Source organism: Chelonoidis abingdonii, chromosome 23, assembly GCF_003597395.2.
Source record: "Chelonoidis abingdonii isolate Lonesome George chromosome 23, CheloAbing_2.0, whole genome shotgun sequence".
In the NCBI taxonomy this organism is placed as follows: Eukaryota; Metazoa; Chordata; order Testudines; family Testudinidae; genus Chelonoidis; species Chelonoidis abingdonii.
The window spans coordinates 10,889,123-10,912,363 of NC_133791.1; the positions used below are offsets into that span (position 1 = coordinate 10,889,123).

Sequence of the window (23,241 nt, forward strand, 5' to 3'; positions counted from 1 at the left end):
TTTACCCTGCCATTTACTTGAACCTCCTACTGGGAAACAGACTGGGGCACAGGAAATGCCCATGTATTCCAATGATGAGGTGAACAAACAAACAAAAATCTAACATTAAGTCATAACGTAAGTTCTATTTTGAAAGAAAGAAAAAAAACTTTATAAGCATGCTGAAGATCCTCAGTTGCTATTAATTTCACTAGAGCTTCATTTCTTGCGGCCTGAACTGAAGATGCAGTATGTCTAGTGACAACAGCAGGGGCCTTTAAGTCAAAAAATCTGGGTTCCATTAACTTAGCTTTTGGACAAGTCACTGAACTTCTGTTTCCCTAACTGTAAAATAAACAAAATAACCACCTTTGTAAAATTCTTTGAGATCCTTGGATGAAATACAGTAAGTACATACAGGTTTTAGTATTACATTAACCATCAAGAGTATGGCTGCCTTTTTGATATTCTTTAATACATTCTATATCATTTGACTGATTTGCTCTTTGTAAGTAGATGTAGAAGCATCTTTTGTATTATATTGCAATTTTCCAGTTCTAGCTGCAACTGAATCAGTTGCATGTGACTCACATCTCTATCCATTTTTTTCTACAAGTTATATTTAAGCTTGAAAATGTTTTCATGCACCTAATATAAACTGGGATCTCTCCAATCTAGCTGTTTCCTACAGTGCTAGTAATCTAGAATAATTGTAAATACCAGTCCCCTATCCAGGTCATTTTAACTCTTATTTGTTTGATTTGTTTGCCCATTTTCCCTTTAAAATGAGGTTTAAAAATTATTTTATGGCAACTGTAAATCTTATCCTATTATTTTGGGTTATATTTTTGTAAAGTGCTGTTTGTGCTCAAGGAAAAAAAAAATCACATTTGTCTAAGTTACGAATTGTAATAGTCTTTGGTTATACATTTGTAAAAGGCACTTTACAAAATGAAACTGTCCCCATTTTCAACACGTAGGAAAATGAAGCAGAGAGAATAAATGACTATCAAAATCACACAGGAAGCCTGTTGCAGAGCTGGAATGAGGAGCTGAGGGGTGTGTGTTTGCTGGGCGGGGAAGGGAAGCATGAGAAGAGGCAGCCTTTCAGGTCCTTCCATGTATCTCATCTTGTCATGAGATGTTTTTCCAGCTCAGCATTCCAGTGTGCTAGTGCATATGCCTCTCTCACCCTTCCAGTAGTTTTTGATCAAGTTAATCAACACTGGATTTTTTACACAAACTTTAATAGTTTTACTGCCTCCTCCCATCCCTTTTTGATTCAGGGGGTGATGTGTTCATATGTGGTAGTTACAGCCAAACCACGTTTGCAAGAGCCTCAAGCAACTTCAATTAAACATAACAATAATCCATCAAAAAACAGGTAACACCCCCCAGGGCAGCCAGGTGGATGGGTGAGTAAGCAGAAGGCACCACATAATGTACAACACAAAGAAATTTGCAGACATGTAATAATGATTCACAGATAGCAGGCCTGGAGGGTGAAAACAAAACAGAACATTCCTATCCTGCAACAGAAGCAAGTCTCTGCTGTATTCCAATGCTCCCAACTATGAAGTCTAATAAATTGTGCAGCTAAGGCAGAAGGAGATACATTATCACAGAGAGCCACTGTTTGTCCAAACAGCACAACCCATAAATAATTTATCTGACAGGCTGTGAAATCTGAAGCTGTATGTCCATGTTCGGCCATGAGCACACAACTATCCAGGGCTTAAATTCTCAGAGAGTATTTCCTGGAGCCCCCCATACCCCACCCCCATTAGGGGCTCCAGGCTTCAGCTGCAGGGACGGGGATCTCAGGGCTTCAGCCCTGTAGGGAACAGAGAGTGTCGAGGCTTGGGGCTTCAGCCTGGCGGGGTGTGCCAGGGGTACTGCAGGTTTGAAAATATTTACCGGAGCTCCGCTCTGGACGTCTCCGGCTGAATTTAAACCCCGTAACTATTCCACCTTATTTTGAAACTGATTGTTTCTCACAATGGGTTCAAGTTTCTAGACAGCGTCAGGCCTAGTCAATTCCTCTGGCTGCTGCACTTCATATGCTGGTTTAACATCATAAGGAGCTTTATAGTTCCTTGACTTCAATAATGATTCAAATGGACTCAGAGGACTCTCCAAAGCCTAGGTTTCCATTCCAAAAACTGCTGAATGGCCTTAACCTCTCTGCCTCAGTTTCTCAATCTGTAATATGGGAAGAACTCATGGGGGGGGAGAGTTGAGGCTTAATGAGCATTTCTAAGCACTTTGAGATCGATGTTTTAAATAACTATAAATGGCAAAATACTGTTCAATCCCACAAAGTTCTCGTTTCAGTTTCATTCAACTCTGTCTTGGTATTCTGCCATTGAGTTTAATGGAGTTTATGGCGGAATATGGGCCTGAGGCCCTGCATGAGCTGTCAAAACAGGGAGACAAGGCGAACTAGGTAATATCTTTTACTGGACTAGCTTCTGTTGTGGAAAGAGAAGCTTTTGAGCTTACACAGCTCTTCTAGTCTAGACCTGAAGACGAGCTCTGTGTAACTGTAAGCTCAAGAGCTTGTCTCTTTCCACAGCAAAAGTTGGTCCAATAACAGGTATTGCCACACAACTTGCCTGTCTAATATCCTGGGACCAACACAGCTACAACACCGCAAACGATAATAAAAGCATGGTAAGGCACCGAGGTGCAAGGGGCAGACCTTGTTCATCAGCAAGACCTTATCAGAGACCTGACAGAACCAGACCCAAATTATGCTCAGAAGTAAACAAGATACCCATGCTGCGTGAAGCCTGTTAAAAGGTGGTGATCCCCCCAGAATCAGCTCACAGTTGTGGAGCTAGAGGGACAGAAAGGCAACAACAATGAAAGAAGGAAAAAACTATGTAAAACTGCATCTCTATGCATGTTTTCTAAATCATTTAGGTTTGCCCTTAGACTGAGTCTGGTAGTTAATCTAGGACTGAAGAGTTCTGACTTCTAGGTCCCAGTTGTGCCAGACTGCCGTGGTCCCTTATGGAAATTCACTTCAACCCCCTATGCCCTGTTTACTCCTCTGAAACGGAGACCTACTTCCTGGGGGAGGTGAGTGTGTGCCAGCACTTTGAGTTTCTTGGATAGAAGGCAGTACTGAAGTGTCAAGTACTAGATCTGTTTCCTCAACATATGCTCGCAGCCTTCACATGTTCGCAGCGGAGATGAGCAGCAGATACTGCACTTTGCAAAGATATGCATCTCACCCTCACAGAGGCAGCACTGGTGGTGTCACTCAGAAGGAGCAAGGGCAAGAGACAACTCCTGAACCGTGCGACTCTGGTCATAGTCCCAGACTGTGAGGAGGGGCTCCCCATAAGGTGGTGGTAGGGGGAAGGCAGGAAGAGAAGAGGGGAACAAGGTATACTAACTATACTATAAAAAATAACTCTGCTAACAAAAACTATTTACAATATCTATTTACAGGCTAGAAGGAATAAGCTGCAGAAATCTGGACATAGGATTCCAACTCAGGCCTTGCAGTGGTAAAAAGGAACTGGAAAGGTATTGGCCTGCACAACCTCTTATACCCTCTGTCTGGAGCATGAGGAGAGCAACTGCACTTGTGTGGGCCAAAGGACTCTACATGTTAATAATCTCCAGACTCTAATGGCAACATGCAAATCCATGTGTGAAGTACACATTGGGACCAACACTTGAACACATCCTTCCTAAACAGGGACAGCTAGCATATATGCAATAGAACTGGAGTGGACTCTGTCATGAGATCTTTCACCCTTCACAACCTGCTTATGGAGCATTAAACTGTATGAAGGTATTACAGCAGAAAGTTTGGGCACACTTGCCCAGGGAAAGTTCATACCATACCTGTATTCTTAGAAGGGACAGCAGTGTTGAAGTTGACTCCAGTGATCCCAGATACCCAGAACTAAATAAAACCCATAACACAACAAGTTTGCTAAGCAGCCTGTATTCACATACCACGACAAGTATCTCTGGAGAATGGAGCCTGGGCTTCCATCTGGTAAGATGACAACAAGGCTTAGAGGTCTTAGTGAACAGAACCTCAGCCCCAAACTAACTTGGCTCTCACAATATATGTTTTCTTTGACATGAAAAAAAACCAGCAGAGTTTTCAAAGTTAAGATGGACCTTTGCCAAAAGCCTGTGATCCAGACAATAGGGTCCTGAACCATATTTACATTGGAGCACATCCTTCATTAGGCATTTACACTTCCAGTAATTAAGGTATATCAAACAATGAAAAGGTACATACTCATACTTGACTTTCCAGTTCCTGCTCATGCAACCCAGCCCCTCTCTTCAAGACCCTTCAGAGTCCTTGGGCACTTGTTCCTGCCTTCAAATACAAACTCATAATATGAATCTGTATTTGAGGGTAGGAATATAAGCTCCAGAGCCCTGTTCCATGTCCCACCCTCCCACTCCCAAAACCACCCCCATCAAACAAGACTGGACATTGAGAACCTTTATCAACAAAAGTTTTTCAGGGCCCAGGTAGGTGTATGTACCCCATTACTTTATTTTTAAAATATTTTCTTATACACATTGGTTGATAGACCTAATATTTAAACACTACCCCTACATAGCATATATTCTATGTTAAGATGCACTAGTGATAAATCTCCCCTGTATTAACTGTCCAAATAGATTGCTGCAATAGTGTTGAAATCCCAGTTTCAAAATTGAACCTAAAGAAATATACCCCTGCTGGCCGGCAGGAGTTGTTGCAATTGCAGATACATGCCTATTACAGCAGCCTCTGCTTTCCCAGCCACATCAGTAAAGAGACAGGAGCTTGTCATTTTCACTCAGACTGCTGACACATAAGAATAGAAGTGGCAGGGAGAGAGGATGGATGGAACCAGAATGGCAAAATATCCTGTACACATATGTGGTTGGGTACCATCTCCAGCACCTTGCACAGTTTGCAGGTTCTCACTCAGTGATAGTACTTGGATTTAACACCATTGCAGCACTTACTTTGGAAGATTAGTAGCCGGTGGGAAGGAGGAGTAATTTCTTAAAGAAACAAAATTTAATTTAGGTGGCAAAGGAGAGGAGGAAATCTGGCACCTTGTAGGTCAGTCATCTGTGACAGCATCTTTTCCCAGCACTCTGGAACCTCACCTTGCTCAGCTCAATATGGAAACATCTCTGCTTTGATTATATGAATTTATTCATGCAGTCTTGCCATCTGGCCCTTTAAAAAGCAGGCAAAACATGCCCTATGACACATATAAAATTACTTGACGGTCAAGCAACTAGTGAATGGAACTGAACAGTAAGGAAGGCTGCAGGCAGCCACTGAGCTCAGCACTCTCCAGCAAGTGCATCTGCTGATCACTGGAAATCAGCTTCAAAGAAGTGATAGCAAAAAGACTAACAAAGAACATTGTTAAGTGAGCTGTCCTTCAGCACAGGAAACTCCACCTTAGCAAGGTTTACCTGAGTTGTTCACCTTTCCTATGTGACTCATAAGTGATGCATGGTGAATCATTCTACTGAGACACAAGCTGTGTCTACATTAGAAAGCAAGCTCTACTAGAAGGTCCACTCAATATGATATTCCTCCAGCCCTATAAATCATGAATATACGATTAAGCTGCTGGCACAGACCTCTTCAGCATGTCAGTCATATTTTCTGTATGATGTGTTGTGTAATGTGGTTCAGCCCTCTCAATAACATGTTCAGACATTCAGTTGAGTCAGAAATACTAAACTTACATTTTAAAAAGTGATACAAAAGTGTATTTAACACTTTACAACATCTAATGAGCTATTTCAAGTATCTTTTCAGTAACAAATCTATCCCCTTTGCCCTGAATGCTTTGCAGCCACAAGGAAACTAAGCCATCTAAGGCCCTTTTAGGGATTAAAGGGTTAAATATCTCAAGCAGCTTACTTGAAGGATGCAGAACTGGAAAAATTAGTCTCTCTCCTTGGCTGAAACCGTTTACACATCCTCTTCTCCTGTCTCCGCCACCTACTCCCAAAGACCTTTCAATGTTTAACCCTTTCCCTAAATCCCAAGTTTGGCACCCCAAAATTGTAGTACACATCTTTATAGAAGGAATAGACTCAGACAAGCTGTGTGTGTATAGAAAGAGAAAAACACTCAGTAGAAGAGATGCTCTAGCCAACAACTCCACCCTTCCTCAGCAACTACCCCAAATCTCATGGCAATAATCTCTTCTTCTTAATTTACACTGTGGGTATATTTTTAATACTCTAACACCCAGATAGTGTCCCTAACCCAGCCAGTGTGCGTTTGCAGCTCAGCTCTGTCCTCCCCAAGGGACCTGCTTTAAGAACGAGCATGGCATTCCTGTTGCTATAGGAACAACAGTGGTGTAGTCCCCAGGGCCTTAGAAGTGAAATCCAGGTACTCTACTTACTAGCTATACAGCTTCTGTTTTCCAGTTCAACCACATAGCAGTAGTTAAGCACAATTTAAAAATAAAATTTGCTAAGAAAAGGGAAATACTGTATTTTTTTACAAGGATATGTTTAGCTGAACACTTCACTGTAAGATACATTTGAAAAGTGATGGAGATTTGGTGGAAAGCTATCAATTCACAAATTCAAACACAAGAAGCTTACAGTCTGAATCGCTTTAGCATTTGCTGCAGTGGGGGGAAAAGGACTAGTGTGGAATAGATCAAAATAGATAACTGAGAAAAGGGAGACCAACATCCCCCCCTTAGCATGTTTTTATGGATGGAAATTACTTAGTTCCTTAGATCTTTCAGGACTTCTGAGCCCATGAAGAAAAACCTTGAGTCTTAATTACAAAATGTTTTGGAGTGGTGAAAAGAGGAATAATTTACACTTATAAAAACTCTACACTAATGGTGCCAATGTGATATGGTTACAACACTGTTACAGCTGCATTAGTACCATAATTGTAAAATACTGATGTCTTTTTTTCTCATTAGTGTAAATAGTGAGGGATGGGGAGGGGGAGACATGAAGCTCAAAAAAGTTTAGTCTCTTTCACCTAGTCAGGGACTAGAGAACTCTGGTGCTTTCATACAGTTATACTTGTTTTTCCTGATAAGAGACATCTCATCCCATAGTTCTATCCCTTCCACTAATATTTCACCATCCTCTAGCACCTTTCAAAAATACTTCACAAACAAACAGTTATACCTCACAACACGCCTGTGAAATAAGGAAGAATTATCATATTTTACAGCTAGGCAGACTGAGGCAGAGTGATTTTAAGGAACTTGCCCAAAGGTCAGAGCAATCAGTGGTAGAGCTGAGGCTAGAACCCAGATGCATGTGGACTCTCAGTCCTGTACTCTAACCAGCAATAGCCACTGGTCTATGTTAAAGAAGCAGCACCTGGAGAGATGTGCTGCAATTACAGTCAAGATTTTGATGAGGAGTTTGCAGGAAGTAGCCTCCTCTGTGACCCCTGTCTTGTAGGAGACTCTCTCAGGGCTTGCTCCTTCACCCTAAGTTCTCTTTGCAAGTGGTCCCACACTTTTATGTCAGTTCACCATGGTGTCCTTTATTTACGTCTTATGCACCTTCATGTCCCATCACCACCAAGTTTCAGCATACCCCCTAGTCACCAGATGAGAGGGTGGGAAGAGAAGTCTCACTTCTGAAATCCTGGGCTTCTTTGCCCTTCCTTCCAGCCTCCGCCTCTCCCCATCTCCCTTTTAACTGTCCCTAGCTGACAAGATGAATCCCCTTGTTAACTGGTTAATCATCCAGTTCTAATCAATTATCTCCCAATTTTGGCCATGTGGGGGTGCTTGTCAAAGTGCACAGAGTAGTGAGCCAGCCCTAGACTACTCTCACTCTAGCACAAGAACTGAAATGAGGAACTCAAATCTGATTGCTAGAATTCATCAGATCCACAGCTACTTTTATAAAACTGTTTGCTATATCCAGGTACATTTTATTTGTTCATAACATTTACTACAGTAAAATTATGAAAAATCAAGTCAGTATTATCAGCTGCATGCTATTTGGTTTGACATTTGCTAGAGTCACAAAGGTGGTATATCACAGATTGTTGGAACAAGTTCATTGCCTGACTTGCACAGAGAAATACAACACAGAATCAAACTACACTTGAAGTTTGCACAATTTCCTGTCAAATTCACCCTTATAGCACATCCCCTGAGAGGCATCTCAGGGGAGCAGCAATCACAAATGTAAAATGAGGTACATGACTAAGCCTAGAACAGGAGTTTGTAAGTTTTATTATTTGATAGTTTTTGGAAAGCAGAGTGAGTGATATAAGAGCACCAGATTTTGATCTGTTTTTCCCCCTTGGAATATAAGAGCAAACTGCAGAAAAAATTCTGAGTCTATTCCTTTGGGGCTATCTTTTAAATACATATATTATGGGAATTTTAAGGTGTTTCTTGATTACAGTTAGAGATTATTAGTGTCTATTTCTGACAGATCCTGTAATTCCCTAAAGCCTTTTGCCGACTATCAAGGTTGTAATTTAAACTTCAGGTTTTATTAATAGTAGCTCATTGGAGGTTTATGACTAGAACAATTTTGTATTCAGCAGGGCTTACTACCTCTGAAGCACCGTCTTGCTGCTGCAAGTAGACATCACACAAGACTAGATACCCTGGTTATAGAGTGATTCTCAGATGACACAAAAATAGCCTCACTCAAATGGGCTGACAGGTCCTTATCACGAAAGCTACCAAGGTGAATATATGGCAACCCAGCTAGCTGTCCTAGGAGAGCATTTCACAGGTACAGACTGCCCCAAACACAGACCAACACAAACTGCAATATGACTGAGACTGTATGACCTACTTACATGATTGTGGACATCTCCTTTGCGGTCTTTATCTAGCACAGCTAAAGGAAACCCTAATTAAGTACCTCTGCCATCTAGAAATCTTCATTTACAATTAACTGGAAATAAAGCATCTCCAAAACTGTCTATGAACAGTTATTTCACAACTGATACAGATTCCCAACTCACTGCTGTGTCAAGACCCATACATTTTAAGACCAGAAGGGACCATTGTGATAATCCTTCATGACTCTTGGTAAACTGTTCCAATGATTAATTACCCTCACTGTTAAAAATCTGCAACTTTTCGTGCTTTATCTATTAGAACACTGATCCATAAGCATTCAAGATCATTTGTTTTCAGGTTGTCAGCGAATCAAAAATGGGTAGACACTTGACAGAATGCCTCTTCCATTCCCCTTTTTGCCCACTGGATCCTGCCTAAAGAGTTCAGAACCAGTGACTTAAACATTTCTATCATGCAACTTTTCCTACCTGGTTACAGTAGTATCAATTATATCAAATTTATGCTCAGTGAGAAATTCCAGTTCCTTTTGTTTATTACCCAGACTTCTGGCATTGGTTTATAGGCAATTAAATAATTTCTTCTTTTCATGTCCCTTGGTGCCTTAATTTTGTTCTTGACATCTTGATTTTGTGCTAAATGAGTGCTCATTTGTTCTTTTCATCCATCCCTTTTGTTTTAATGCTTCCTAATTAGTCTACCCATCCTGTTGCCCCAGCAAACTGGTTCCCCCTTCTACTGAGATGAAGAGCATCCAAACTGTACAGCCCTCTGTCCTCATAGGACAACTAATGTTCCACAAAACTAACACCGTCTACCTTTATACCACTTACACAGCCAAAGGTTCACGTCCAGAATCTTCTGTCTTCACTCTTGGGATAGGAAGGATTTCTAAGAAGATCACTTGGACTTTCCACTCCTTCAGCATCCTTCTGAGTTTTCTGAAGTAATCTAATTTACAAGGTATCACCTGAAGCCAGTTCTTCCCATTCTTCTTAGCACAGATCCCACACAAGGTTCTTTTGTCTTCCTTGGATGGGGAGAGCTCTCCTCTTGGGCATGCTTGATAGTCTTGCATCCTGGACTGAGCAGCCATCCTCAAGCAGACGCTGGACCCCTTTCATAAAGAGTTTGGCCATGAAGTTCTCTCACTCTTTCACCATATTACATTTCTGGATCTTTATAATTCCATTTGTTGGAAAGAGATTTTCTTGCTCTGCAGAGTGAATTCCATTGCATAATCTCTACTTGCTTGTAAAAAATACTCACCTGACAGGTGAAAATTTAAGGCTCCAGGATTGTAGTTGGGTGAGAAAATAGATACCGCCACTGTCATTAGAATTGCGTGGGAAGTTGATCTAAATCTTTTATTGGTATCATAGTTACAAGTCTAAGGACGAACAAAATTAAGCTTTAGGATCCCATATTTATTCTCCCTGAATGTCTAATGCTGTGTGCGCTTAGTTTACAAGCTCAAGCAAGAAGATTTTAACTGCCAGCTTAATATGTATCATGATCTTTTCTTTCTGTTTGATATTCCCACCACTAAGATCTGGAAAGAAACGGACTTCAGTTGGTAATTTGTGGTGATGGAACAGAATGCGGTTAACTTATGTATCTGTATTGGTTCTGCATGCAGAGCTGGCAGCAAAGTACACATGGGGTTGATATATGTATCAATGCCCCTTCCAATTAAACAAGTCTTGAGTACATAACAGAACCATGCTTGTTACAAGAATGGTTGACCACAGTCCTCTTAGCACTTCTTGATTTGAGAGGACAAAATGTTTTAAGATAGTCACATGAAAGGCAGAATACAAGTACCATTTAACAGTTTATTCCATTTTGTGTTACTGGTTTATAGTGTACACAAATTAGATATTAGGACAGATATTAAATTCTTGTCTTGTCTTTTTTTAAATGAAGTATCATTCACGACCTAAAAACTGCTAATCTCCATATCCTCTGATGACCTTGGGAAAATTACCTACCTCTCTGCCTCTACTACATGACAGCTAAAATGGGGATCCTTTCCGCCCTGCTTCACAAGCATGAAGAGATTTAGTTAATGTCTGTACAACATTTGAAAAGTCATATCTCCAAGGGAAATAGGCAGAAGGGAGGAAGAACCAGGAATTTGTCGCAAACCTCTAAGAACAACACACCTTTTGGAATTTGTGAGAGCTGAACTTGCCAAGTATGGTACATAATTATTCTACAGCATGCTTAAGATAGAGATGCAAATAGTTTTGTATAACACTAAAGGTCTGCCTCTCTGGTTCTACTGCATCATCTAGAATGATGAGACTCCTGTTGGCTTTAACACATTGCTCCGTATGCTGGGGAGAAGTTGGGCCATGAATTCCAAGCCCTTCTGGTCTGTCTGCTGGTAGAAGGAGATGGTACAGATGGTATAGGACAATTCAAGTTGAGAGGTACCTTTCTTCTGTCCCATTGCTGGAAGAAGAAATCAGGACTTCCACTTGGCTGCCAAATCTTTGTAGGTGGGACCAAAAATGTACATAGCCTTTCCTAAATAAAAACTTTTTGCTTGTGTTTTTTCAGCCTTCACAAAGCACATGACAAGGAAGATCCCATGAAAGAGAAGAGGAGGAGGAGGAGAACTGAAGAAAGAAATTCCTTTAAGAAGTTTTGAAGAATAAATTACAATTTAAGTACCTCACTGTGTGTCTAAAATAGAAGTTTTCAGCAAGAGATACTGCCATCTAGTGGAGAGGGAGCCTCCCTTAAGATGTTAGATTTAAAGTAAGCCATTAGTATCACTGGGATTTCTATCAATTTATTTTTGAAGCCATAGTGAACTCTTCATTTTTCCAGCAACACTAAACATGACAACATGAGATAAAGATGTCTGATGTGACTTCTGGCATATCCATCACAACTGACATGTACCCTTAAAACGATAGCACAGAAGAAATAAAGGCCAACGTTATGGTAACATAGTTAAGTGCAATAGTTTAACTGAAGAAATTAATCCTGGGATGGTCAAAGTCTAGACCAATAAATTTTACAACACTCATACCAATATGACAGATTAGAGCTCCCTCTTTGTTCCTCAAAGAAAATGAGAGTTGGTTAGGACTCCTGATTTACTTAACTCCTATTCTCCATACTACTCACTTTTACTTAACCTTATGTTCAAATTTGCCATCTCACTCTCTGGCTAGTGAACCATTATCTCTCCCTTTATTTTGTTTTCTCCTTTCAAAAGGTTGATTTCTCTGGCTGTGGTCAGGTTTCCAAAAGTTGAAGGGGAAAACTGGTCACGAGGATTTGGTCTTCAAAAGATAGAACTGGCTCTCATTTGATCATAGTGATTACCAGTGGGGAGGAATTTACTTCCAGGAGAGAAGGGCTATGGCCAGAGATTCCCTGGACTCAGCAAGAAGCATAAAGGAGGTTAGCTGCGAATAAGTCAGTAGTTATCTGTTCCAACATGGGACACAGGTTTAATGCAATGAAGTAATTCCTGGCCTTTTTTTTTTTTTTGGTTAAAGACTGAACATGCAGATTTAAAACTGAAGAGCAAGTTTACGCAGGTTGTGTCTGGAATTGTTTTCTAAATGACTTAATTATATTAAATGTCTGTTTGATTCTATATTTAAATCTGGGCTTTCTGTAACAAGGCTCATCAACAACTTCCCCATCAAACCCAGGTCTCATAATATGAACTTAGTTGAGCCAGTGCGGAACTCTTCCAAAGGAGTGCTGGAGAAGGAGTGAGGTATAGAGCAGATTCATGATCTGGGATCAGACAACCACACCAGTGCCAGACAATTTCCCTTCCACCAAAACTCTGATAAAGATTCAAGAGACCAAGAGCCAGCCCCATACCCAGTGAGTAAACAAAAAATTAAGGCAATCTGACCATCCAAATAAGATTACACACAGTGCATCACCAAATGAGAACAATACAAGGAATAGTTTAGCATCTATCAAAATGAATATGGAAGTTTTACTGCAACTGTCCCTCTCCATCATCATCATGTTTCACAGTTCTTTATGGAAACAGGGAAATAGTGTAATGTAATCTAGAAACTTATTGAATCATAATGTGCTATATACATTAAAACAGCTCCAACATGAAGCATGGGGACCATTTCACCTGTCTGGGCCCTCAAAACTAATAGCCATATTTGTCTATTGCATAAAAGAGCCTGTGCAATACGGTATCCCAGCTCTTTTAAGAAGGTTTTGCCACACAGAACTACAGAAATACAATATGGAACCCAATCAGATAAGAAGATTTCTCATACTAGTCAGCACTCAACCTCACTCTTCTCGCTCTGAGTTACCTGAACAGTCTTATACATGCATTCGACAAAGTGGGTATTCACCCACGAAAGCTCATGCTCCAAAATGTCTGTTAGTCTATAAAGTGCCACAGGATTCTTTGCTGCTTTTACAGTCTTATACTGGACTCCTAACATTTCACTCCCCTCACATATTCGGGTAAATGAGAAGGACAGAGTGGATGCTAAACGACCCCAATATATTCTGTGTAAGCCCTCACTTCAGTGTGATCAAACATCTGCTTGCAGGTACATTAATTAAAACTTCATAAGCGAGAGGACTGCACTGTGTGGGTTAGAAATCTATTTCTACTTTTCCATTTTATTTTCACCTATACAACAGCCAAACAGTTTGGAGAACAGAGAAAACTACTGAATCCCACGGTCCTCTAACTACAAAATTACATAAAAGCACTGTTCCATTTAAGAATAAACCTCAACATTAAATGATTCATCTTCCCAGTACCCCCTTCTAAAGTATTTCCTATATCTGTTTTTATATTTATATGCGCTACTGTAATCTAAGACTGCTCTGTTAGGTATCAGACAAAACTAAAAGAAGGCCCACATCCCAATTTACCTGTTTTTCTAGATACCTTAGTTTACTCAAAACTGAACATTATAGACTCTAACTTACTTTTTATACACTTATTGTTTGACTTTGTTTAATCAGTTTCCTGCTGATACTCTTGCACAAGTGCCATGCTGCTGTGTTTGAGTTTGCATCACTACAGGAAAACGTTTAAATTCCCCGCTAAAGAAGTTTTTAATTAAAAAGTCATGAAGTATTTTCATTCATTATTGTTCTGTGAACATCCTTCACCCCTTTTTTCTGGAGTAGGCAGGAGAAGAGAAGCACTACCAATCTGGGCATACACTACTTGACCCTGTCAGTTTAAAGGGAAAATCTTTCTGCAAGATTACCACCACCAGAGAAGTCTGCCCACAACTTTGAGAAAGGTAAAATGGTCAGCGAGAGAAGGCAATTCACGATGTGCTAGCACTTCCTTAGGGATGCGGATGAACAAAGAAGTGTTGAGCTCACATTCTGGTAGTATATCTCCTTTCTATCTTTCCAGAAAGGAGGACTGCAGTTTGTGCACTTTAACACATAACATAGTCCACAGATCATTCCCAGCTAGAGAGAGAGTGACAAAATTCAGACCACAGCTAGCGCAGGCAGATGAGCCACAGCATATATGGTAAATGCAGATTCAAAGACGCTAGGTGCCCCACACATGTCTGGAATTCAATCATGGCCCCAAAAGAAGAAAAACAAATACAGTCATATGAATGAAAAGAAGATATTGGGTGGTCATGGCCTACAGTGAATTCGGAGAATTTGGCCTTCAGTGTTCGAAGTAGTCATAAATAATATTGACAGAAACAAGGTGGGTGAGGTAATATGTTTTATTGAACCAACTTCTGTTGGTGAAAGAGACAAGCTTTTGAGGTCTATAGAGCTCTCCGATGAGTGTCACCTTATCCCTCTCATATCCCGGGATCAACAAGGCTACGACAACACTGCAATGAACAATACTATTTATTATAAAACTGCTCACCCTAAAAGATCCCAAATACATCCAGGATTCACTTCACTGATCACTGACATGCAGCCACCCGTTTAACAGTGCATGGTAACACTCCTCCACAGTTTAGATCAGAAAATGAACTGCGTATTTCTCAGACTGCAAGGATTTATATAGGTGGAATGTAATTACCCAAATACAAGTACCTAAGTCAATGCTTACCAAGATTATGCTCAAAGATTAAGTAGACATTAGAAGCCTGGCAGGCACAGGGCAAACGAATCCACTAGGATATGCAGATCATGACCAGTGTCATGAACGTCAAGCTCAATGTGACAGTTCTTTCCATGACAGCAAAGATCATTCAGCTTTTGCCTCTTCAGAGAATGAAGATGTACCAAATTATGACAATGGCCAGGTTTCTGTGGGCTGCAAACCACTTCTGCAGTTCTTATCAATTCAAGTGACATCTCCCTTATTTGAGACCAAGTCATATCACTTATCTAGCCATTGATAGAGAGACCTGGGGAGACAGATGCATGTTTTTTCTGATGGTCAATCATTGTATCCGAATTAAGGTTTCCTTTTTGTTCAACATGTACATCGTCCAAAAATATGCATCAGACCAAAATGCCTCAGAAACAGCATCAGCTGAAATGAGTTAAAACTAGTTTCAGGTACTATACGTCCCCTCTATGAAGTAGTTTTGCCAATTTGGGCAGAGTGAGGGAGGACTTACAGTCATTTTTTTAAGAAATGTTTTTCTTTCCACTGTTGCTGTGTGAAAGCCCTATACAAACAGGAAAAACTGCTGTACAAATTGAAAGCACTGGCAAATCTTCCCCTTTGTTGGTACTCACCCTGATCAATAGAGTGCTGAGGGAGCTGGCTAAGTTGACTATTCACTACACCTGCATATGTCCGCAAGAATTCCTCTTCACTGGCAGTCAACTGGAAATGTGCAAAAAAAGATGAATAGCAGGAAACAGACTATTGACAAATACCACTGCCTTCCCCATATCAGTCCATGTACAATTTAAATTTAATTAATTTAAAACATCTAACTCCAGTTGGACCCAACTCTTCCCTTGCTACCATATTCTGATGTTTCAGAGTCTTATACTTCAAAAGCAGAGAGTACCAATCCCACAACCAATACTCACTTGAAAAGTGGGCTATCACAAGGATGGATTAAGTGACTTTTCCATTCCTCAATGTCTTCAGATTTACATCCTCACTGTGCAAACCTAATTGAGGTTAGTTGTACAGTATACCTGAAGGCATTTTCTGACCTCTAGTATGAGTAGCCTATTACTGCTGATGACATTAAGAGCGAAAGAACTTAGCTTGAATGTTAGAGCCCAAGGCAAAAATTTACAGGGCTGCACTTAGAAGAGACTTCTTTTTATTTGTTAACTGAGTGAATTGTACACAGAAATCAGTGGGACTCAATCAATACAGAATCTCACAATCCAGATTTAAAAAAACTCAAATTTTAAGATTTAACTTTTTTTTTTTTTTTTAAAGCAGACCCACTTTCCTCTACAATTTTTAATTTTACGAAGACTATATGAATTCCCTGAAAAAGTATGAAAACTATAAACTCATTTATACAAACTTGGGTGTATGAGCCATGTCTATATTCACTGCAGCCCTGCTATTCTAGTGCCAGAATCAGTGATCTCTACATGCACTTAGATCTTGGGTCAGTTAGCAGTACCCCTAGAATCTCATCCAATTCCAGCTCAGATAATGCCACAGAGTAACAGTGGCCAATGCACGAATCCATCCACCTGCAGACTGGACTCAGAGCTACCATCAATCAATACTTCCTTTAATTTTCTAGTTTATTACAGTATTTAGAAAACTTGGTATAGACCAAAAAAAGCCAGCAAAAGTTCAGGCCCGATTTCAACCACTGCACACTTCACAATTTATTTATGGCCTAAGCATCATCTCTGGATAAATTAACAGTGGCCAAAACAATTTAGTAAAAAAAAAACCAGACCACCCCCTGGCCATGCCAACGAACATTATTTCAGAAATAACAGTAAGTTAGGGCTTGTCTACATGTTGCTTTATTCCCCACTCAAGGGGTGTAAATTTTAGTCTGTGATATGCTAATGCAGACTAATTGGCCTGTATGGACCCTGCCCTGCTGCTGTGCACTACAAGTTCCCCAGTGTGCATTAACGTAGTTCCACTTCCAACAGTACTACATTAACGTGCACTAGGGAACTTTTTGCGCACACCAACAGGATCCACACAGGCCAGTTAGTGAACAAAATGCTAGTACGCACTAAAATGAACACCCCTCTGGTTAGGGCTAAAGCATCACGGAGACTCTCTCTCATGCACTGAAAGTCACTATGGCCCGCTCAAATTTAAATCGACATAGCTATGATGCTTGGGGCGTGAAAAACTCATACCTTGAGCACCCTAGATATGCTGACCTAATGCCCTGTGCAGATGCAGCCCCACTGATGGAAGAATGCTTCTGTTGACCTAGCAACCATTGCTCAGAGAGGCATTTTTCCTACAGTGATGGAAAAAACCCTTCTGCTGCTGTAAAACTCTCTCTCCACTATGGGGTTATGCTGGCATAGTTACAATGCCATAGCTACACTGCTGTAGTCCTTGTAGTATAGACATGAACAAAATGTGTCCTGCAAGATGGAATTGCAGAACAACGGGCCCCTCCATCCATCTTAAAAGAATTTAACGGAGTTTAACCCTTGGGACAGGGAATGGGAACTTCCCAGTTGGCCACAAATTCCATGACAGGGTGGAAGAAGGAGGTGGTTAAGTTCTGATATTTTTTCAGGACTCCATTAAACTTACATTTGATCCCATCTTCCTAAGCATGAGCAGAACTCTCACTTTCTGCTGGATGTACATCTCCTCCGGACTCTTCCCAGGGACGCCCTCACGGTTCATTCCCCTCCTCCCAGTTCCTGGGACTCCTGCAGATATAAAAAAAACAGAATCAAGTGAAGTTATGGTTTGATATGCATAACTGCAGAGTTCTATTTCCAAAACACCTATTTTTCACCATAGGCCAAAATACTTCATGAGTTGGTTTGACAATAAGGCTAGGATGCCTTGGTAACCTAACTTCTCACAGTCGGGAAGAGACCCGAGTCACTCCACTGTAAAAAGCAAACCAGACAGTGGATTTGAAAAATAAACCCATCACAAGTCTGGCAGCAGGAACTGGCTGAGCAGAGCTGGCACCTCCATAATACTTGCTCCATTGAACGTGGCTGGAGAAGGGCACAGAGTAGCCATGTATTCCCTCACACCATGTATGACGGGGACAGAGACCATGACAGAAAAAGCCTCATCTACTGACGTCATGACAGACAGCTCAATCCTGAAAGATTTTGAGCATCTCCATATCATTTTCTTCAAAAAGTTGGCACTGCTCAGCAGGTCACAGGACTGAGCCTTAAGTATGAAACTCAAACACAACACCACATTGCTGATCATATCACTATCACTTCACTTAGATTTAAAGTTATGACAGGTGCTAAGGGGAGAGGATAGGACTCAAGAAAATTGAAAGAATCATCTCTATTAATACCAACTGATTTAACTTCACTTGCCTATAGGCTTTTTTGTAATAACCATGACTAAAGGTGGAGATAGGATGCAGTGCGTACGTTATTCAAGTTTATTTAGCTCTACATTCAAACATAGGTCAGGTGAAATTTATTATCCAAGTCGTTTTCCCTATTTCTGTTCTTATAATCTGAAAAAATCCATACATAATCCTTCTTTATAAATTTCTAAAATTGATGTGTTGCTTTTTTGTAGGAAGTGGAGAGAAATACCTTAAAGTTTCCTTCCCAATATTACTTAATTGTTTATGTTTTCTGTCAGAAGGAAGCATTTTATGGAAATAGCAGTTGGAGATTTACATCCACTGTGTATGCCCACAGTAGCACTCCATTTTGTTGCAGGAGTAGGTGGAAATTGCTTAAATCCCATAATCTGGCACTTTTACCAACCCACAGGGTAAATGTTTTCAATTATAATCCACAATTACTATGAATACATACACTACATACCAGTTCGTTCAGAGCCAAGGTTCAATAAATTCTTAACTACAACTTGTTCTGAAAATTAAGATCCTTCACACAATATTCACTCATGAAACAGACTAGCAAACTAACAGCTACTGTGCACTGGCTCCAGACCTGTGCATCACAGAAACTTAATCCCTACCAGGGAATTCCTTCATGGAGATGTAAGCCTGGTATTGCTCCACACTGCATATCTAGCAGACTGGTCCCCCAGAACTATCTTCTGCAGTTAGTTTTCACTCTCTAAAGTCAGCCCTGTGCTGAGTTGTCAGCCTTGTGATTCCTGGCAGGTTTCAGTAATCCAGGGAACACCTCAGACTCATCAAGGAACTATTGCTAAAGACGTTGGAGCACCAGGTTCAGACAAGCTTTTTTATTTTATTTTTTCTAAAGCAAGTCAGACTTCTCCTTTTCTCCTTGATTATAACTTTCAAAGAGAAAAAGTAATTAGGATGTGGAAAGAGTTCAGGTTACATATTGGCATTCCTGGATGACTTAGTAATTATTCAAACTTAAACAGTAGCTGTAACAGAGAAACTTTGCTACCCACTTTATTTCAGTACTGTTGAAGTGCTGGTAAAATGCAGGCCTGAGATTTAACTATAATTTCACTAACACTACTTGAAAAAGTTCCCAGCGAGAGGTTCTGCATTGTGCTGATTTTGATGTAGATGGCTATGTTTGAAAACCAGCCACTGGTAAATATGCAATGTTGACTTCATTTATAATTGAGTCAACAGATGATTTGGGAGAGGGCAGAAAAACAAGCACAATCAAAAATGATAATTTCTTCTCTTAAAAAGGTGAAATAGTTTTTCCCATTAAAAATGGCAGTAACTTTATACTGAAATACCACACATTCCACTGTTCTGAACTGTGAAAAGAAAGTGAACAATGGAGAATAAATAAGCATGTGATGAGACAGGCAACAATCTAATTAAAGCATTTATAATAATTAACTGATCCATATGACACTGTGAAAAAAGTGTGGAAGTGATTCTGAATGACTCTCCACAGCATAACTGTGCAAAGAGGTGAATTTAACACTAGTGAAAGGTGCTGGACTGGCAGCCAAGGAGATTCAATCCTATCTAGCCTGCAAAGAAGCAGACAGCAGCAGCACAAGTTTCTCCCATTTTATCCCACCAAGATGCTTGATCTGGATGGACTGTTATCGGCAGTGTGCATCAAAGCACTGCACAGGTAAGATCTGTACTGCATGATCCATAATGGGCTTCACACAGTCTTCTGCTCTTCATGCTTCTGGAACTCTAAGAACCCCACCTTGAAATTTTTTTGCCCCATTCCTGTTTCCTTCATTTTGTGTTGAAAAGCTCTATTAAAAGGAAGGGTTTTGCAGAGAGTTGAAGTTGGAGAATAGCAAGAACATTGCACTGCTGTGTGGGCGAGCCAGCTGACACTCATTTTTGCTGTCTAAGCTTTTCCAATTTGCACAAGTCAATCATACTATAAGGCTGGAGGAGCTAAACAGCAGCGCAGCTGAGCAATGGCACAAATTAAGAATCAACATACCTTCTGCCTAACTACTGAATTCAATCCATTAGGATTCAGTTACAAGAAAGACAGACAGACAGACCGACCGACCGACCTGCAGTAATTTGGGGACTGGGAAGCCCACCTGAAATAATCATAGGGGAGATCACAATACTTTAGCCTACAAACTAACATGATTTTAAAACAAGTTTGATCTTCACATCATTGATCTTAAAAAGTATGGATGTGGGATAGCTTTGGAAATCCATGGATGACATCTTAACTGGTTAGGCTGAGATCCAGAACCATATGCCATCATTAACTGCTGTACCTTTATATTAATTCACTTTTTAAAAAAAAAACATTCTGGAAACATTTCACATACCCACATTTCTTCTCTCTTCACCTGATTATAGATTTTGGACTCTTTTTGTAAAAGGCTTCACTATGCACTTTGACATTTGAACCACACAGATTCTCAGCAGGTTAGATTTCAGAATACCGTGCTTGGCTTTATGGATGCCACGTTACTTTAAAGGGCTATCAAACAGATCCATCTACCAGTGCAGCCAGTACAGGAATAAGCATCAATAGACTGACTGGTTCAGAATCCAGAGACAAAGCCCTAACGTGGGTCAGGAGTTTGAAAAGGGAAAACTAAGCAAGACCTTCAAAGGAGCAACATGGGGCCAATTTCATTCACTTCATACACCAATAACCTGGAAGACAATGACAGAGCAAGCTTGTAGCAGCTCAATACAGAAAGAGGTTTCATCTACCCAGGGTGTCAAGTGTCCCTTCATAATCTGAACCCATGAATGGGTGAATCAGATATTTCAATGTGGGAGAAAGCAAGAAATCCTCCAAAAATTAAAGGGAGTTTAATCTCCCCACAAAAGCCTAAAAATGCCAAGAAATGCTAACACTAAAGCACATTAAATTTGGATAAAATTATACCAATCGTCTATCAGTAGGTGGCACCATAGACAAACATCCAGGGAGATGCCACTTCTGCCCCACTCTCCCACCTAGAGAAATCCCCCCCCACACACTTCAACAGTTTATCTTTAAACATGGAAGGATGACAACTCCTCTTCACTTTACCCCAACCAGAGAGAGAACAAAGTAAACAAAACAGGGAGAAAAAATAGAATAGGATGAAAAGGAAGGAGATGACTGAAGAGAAACAGGAAGAAGGTTGAGGGGAATGGGGAGAAAAATATACTAAGATCAAGGCCAAAAACCAAGCCAATTATTGGGAATACACCATTTCAAACTTCTGAATTTCGAATTCAAACATTCTATATGTTTGCAGCAGAGAAACTGACTTCCAACTCAATTTCATAAATGAGTTTTCCCACTCACAAGTGATTGTGCTGGAGTAATTATAAACAATCACACCCCAACTTTTAAGACTCCCAAAAGTCAGAACTGAATCAAAGGTAAACAATTTAACAGTGTTATCTCTAGATTTGTTCTGCCCTTGAGAGACTATTTACACAGCAAAGCATGTCACTTAACTTTCCTCAAAAAGGTAAAAAAAAAAATCTAGAATTTAAAAAGCATCAAAAGTGATAAAAGGGAAAAACTAAACAAAGCCTGATTTAGCAACAACCAAGCATGTGGGAGAATGGCGCCAGAACACAATATCCATTTTATCTAAGCCAAGAGAGGAATTGTTTAAGGTGAGCCATGAGGGCATACTGAAGAGTCATGGGATGAAACTGAGCAAAGGAAAATTTAAGCCGAGTATCAAAAAAAGAGTCCTTAGCAGTGAGATCTATTAGGTCATGACAACACTGAGAAAAAAAATACATTTTTCAAGACAGCTAATGCTGTAAAAGCCTAGTGTAGGCAAGGCACTAGGATTTTACCTTGATGTAGTTGGCTGAGATACCTAAATTAGAATTCTACAAAATGTTAGCTCTCATGTTAATCATTGCTCTTCAACTGACTTATTTTCTGCAGAGATGCAAGTTTGGGGCTCCATAACAGAACTTTTACTAAAGAAATTTCAGCAATTCTGTTAGCCCAGTATTTTAGATATTAGCCCTTTTAGGTTTTTTTTTTTTTTTCCATAAAGTAATTGTGCTGTTCTTTGAAATAAAAAGCAACTATTTCTCTAGTAGTACAACTGATTTTATGTTTAACAATAGGGAGCAATTCTGACTCTGCTTGACAACCCTGCCTGGATGAATCTTAACTACAGCCATACCTAATACTGTCCATTGTAAGACCCTTTTTACAGTTGCTTATAAAATTGTCAAATTTTAGACATTCATGCCGAAGTTTTCTGTGCCAGCTATTTGCCTAATTCTGATTTTTTTTTTAAAGTATCAGCTAAAATTGTTGAGCCATTTCCAAGAATAAGATTAGAAGAAAATGTTGTTTTGCCTATTAAAATTCTTACAACTATTTCATCGAGAAGTTGTAGTGCCTCCAAGCATTGGAGCAGTGACTTGAAATTTGGCAGGGGATTGCCCACAGTGTTAAGGATGTGCCTTTTGTTGTCCCCATGAAATTTGGACCAAGTTATAAGCTCCTGAAAATCACAGTGCGCACATGCTTAGAGCGGCTTGTTAAGATTTTGGCAACTAAGTTTTCTTAAGATTTTTGTCTTCGCTGAGCGTGCTCCAACCCCACACAGCTCTTGTGCATCAACCAAATTTTGCAACCACTACTCCACCCCCTCTACCTGGAGTAACAGAGTATTTTCCATTCTAGGGCTGCAGAGGCTGAGCAGATTTTTTCCTGGATCTGTTCCCTCCTGGCTGCTAGGGCCTGCTTTGGTGCTGGGCACTGGAACTAAGACCAGGAAGACAGTTACTGTGTTCTTTTCTCTGTCCACCCTCCTGAGCTGCTGCCCATACAGGGTGGTGAAGGAAGAAGCTGCCTGACTTGAATGCAGGGAAATTAGAAGCTAAAGGGGAAACAGAGCAGGAGCTCGAGAGATAGGGACCACATACAGTAGAGAGTTTATAACAACTAGAGCACACTCTCCTTAAGAACCTGGAATCGA

General features: G+C 40.3%; 1 protein-coding gene across 1 annotated transcript in view; it reads right to left on the reverse strand.

Moving 5' to 3' along the window:
- Nucleotides 1-18,142, reverse strand: part of LOC116821970 (calsyntenin-1-like) — a 128,272-nt gene extending 110,130 nt beyond the window's left edge. Inside the window, 2 exon segments of the mRNA XM_075060399.1 lie at nt 15,504-15,594; nt 17,485-18,142. Of these exon segments, the coding sequence (XP_074916500.1) occupies nt 15,504-15,594; nt 17,485-17,580 (187 nt within the window). The 5' untranslated portion in view covers nt 17,581-18,142.
- Between the last annotated feature and the right edge of the window lie 5,099 nt (nt 18,143-23,241).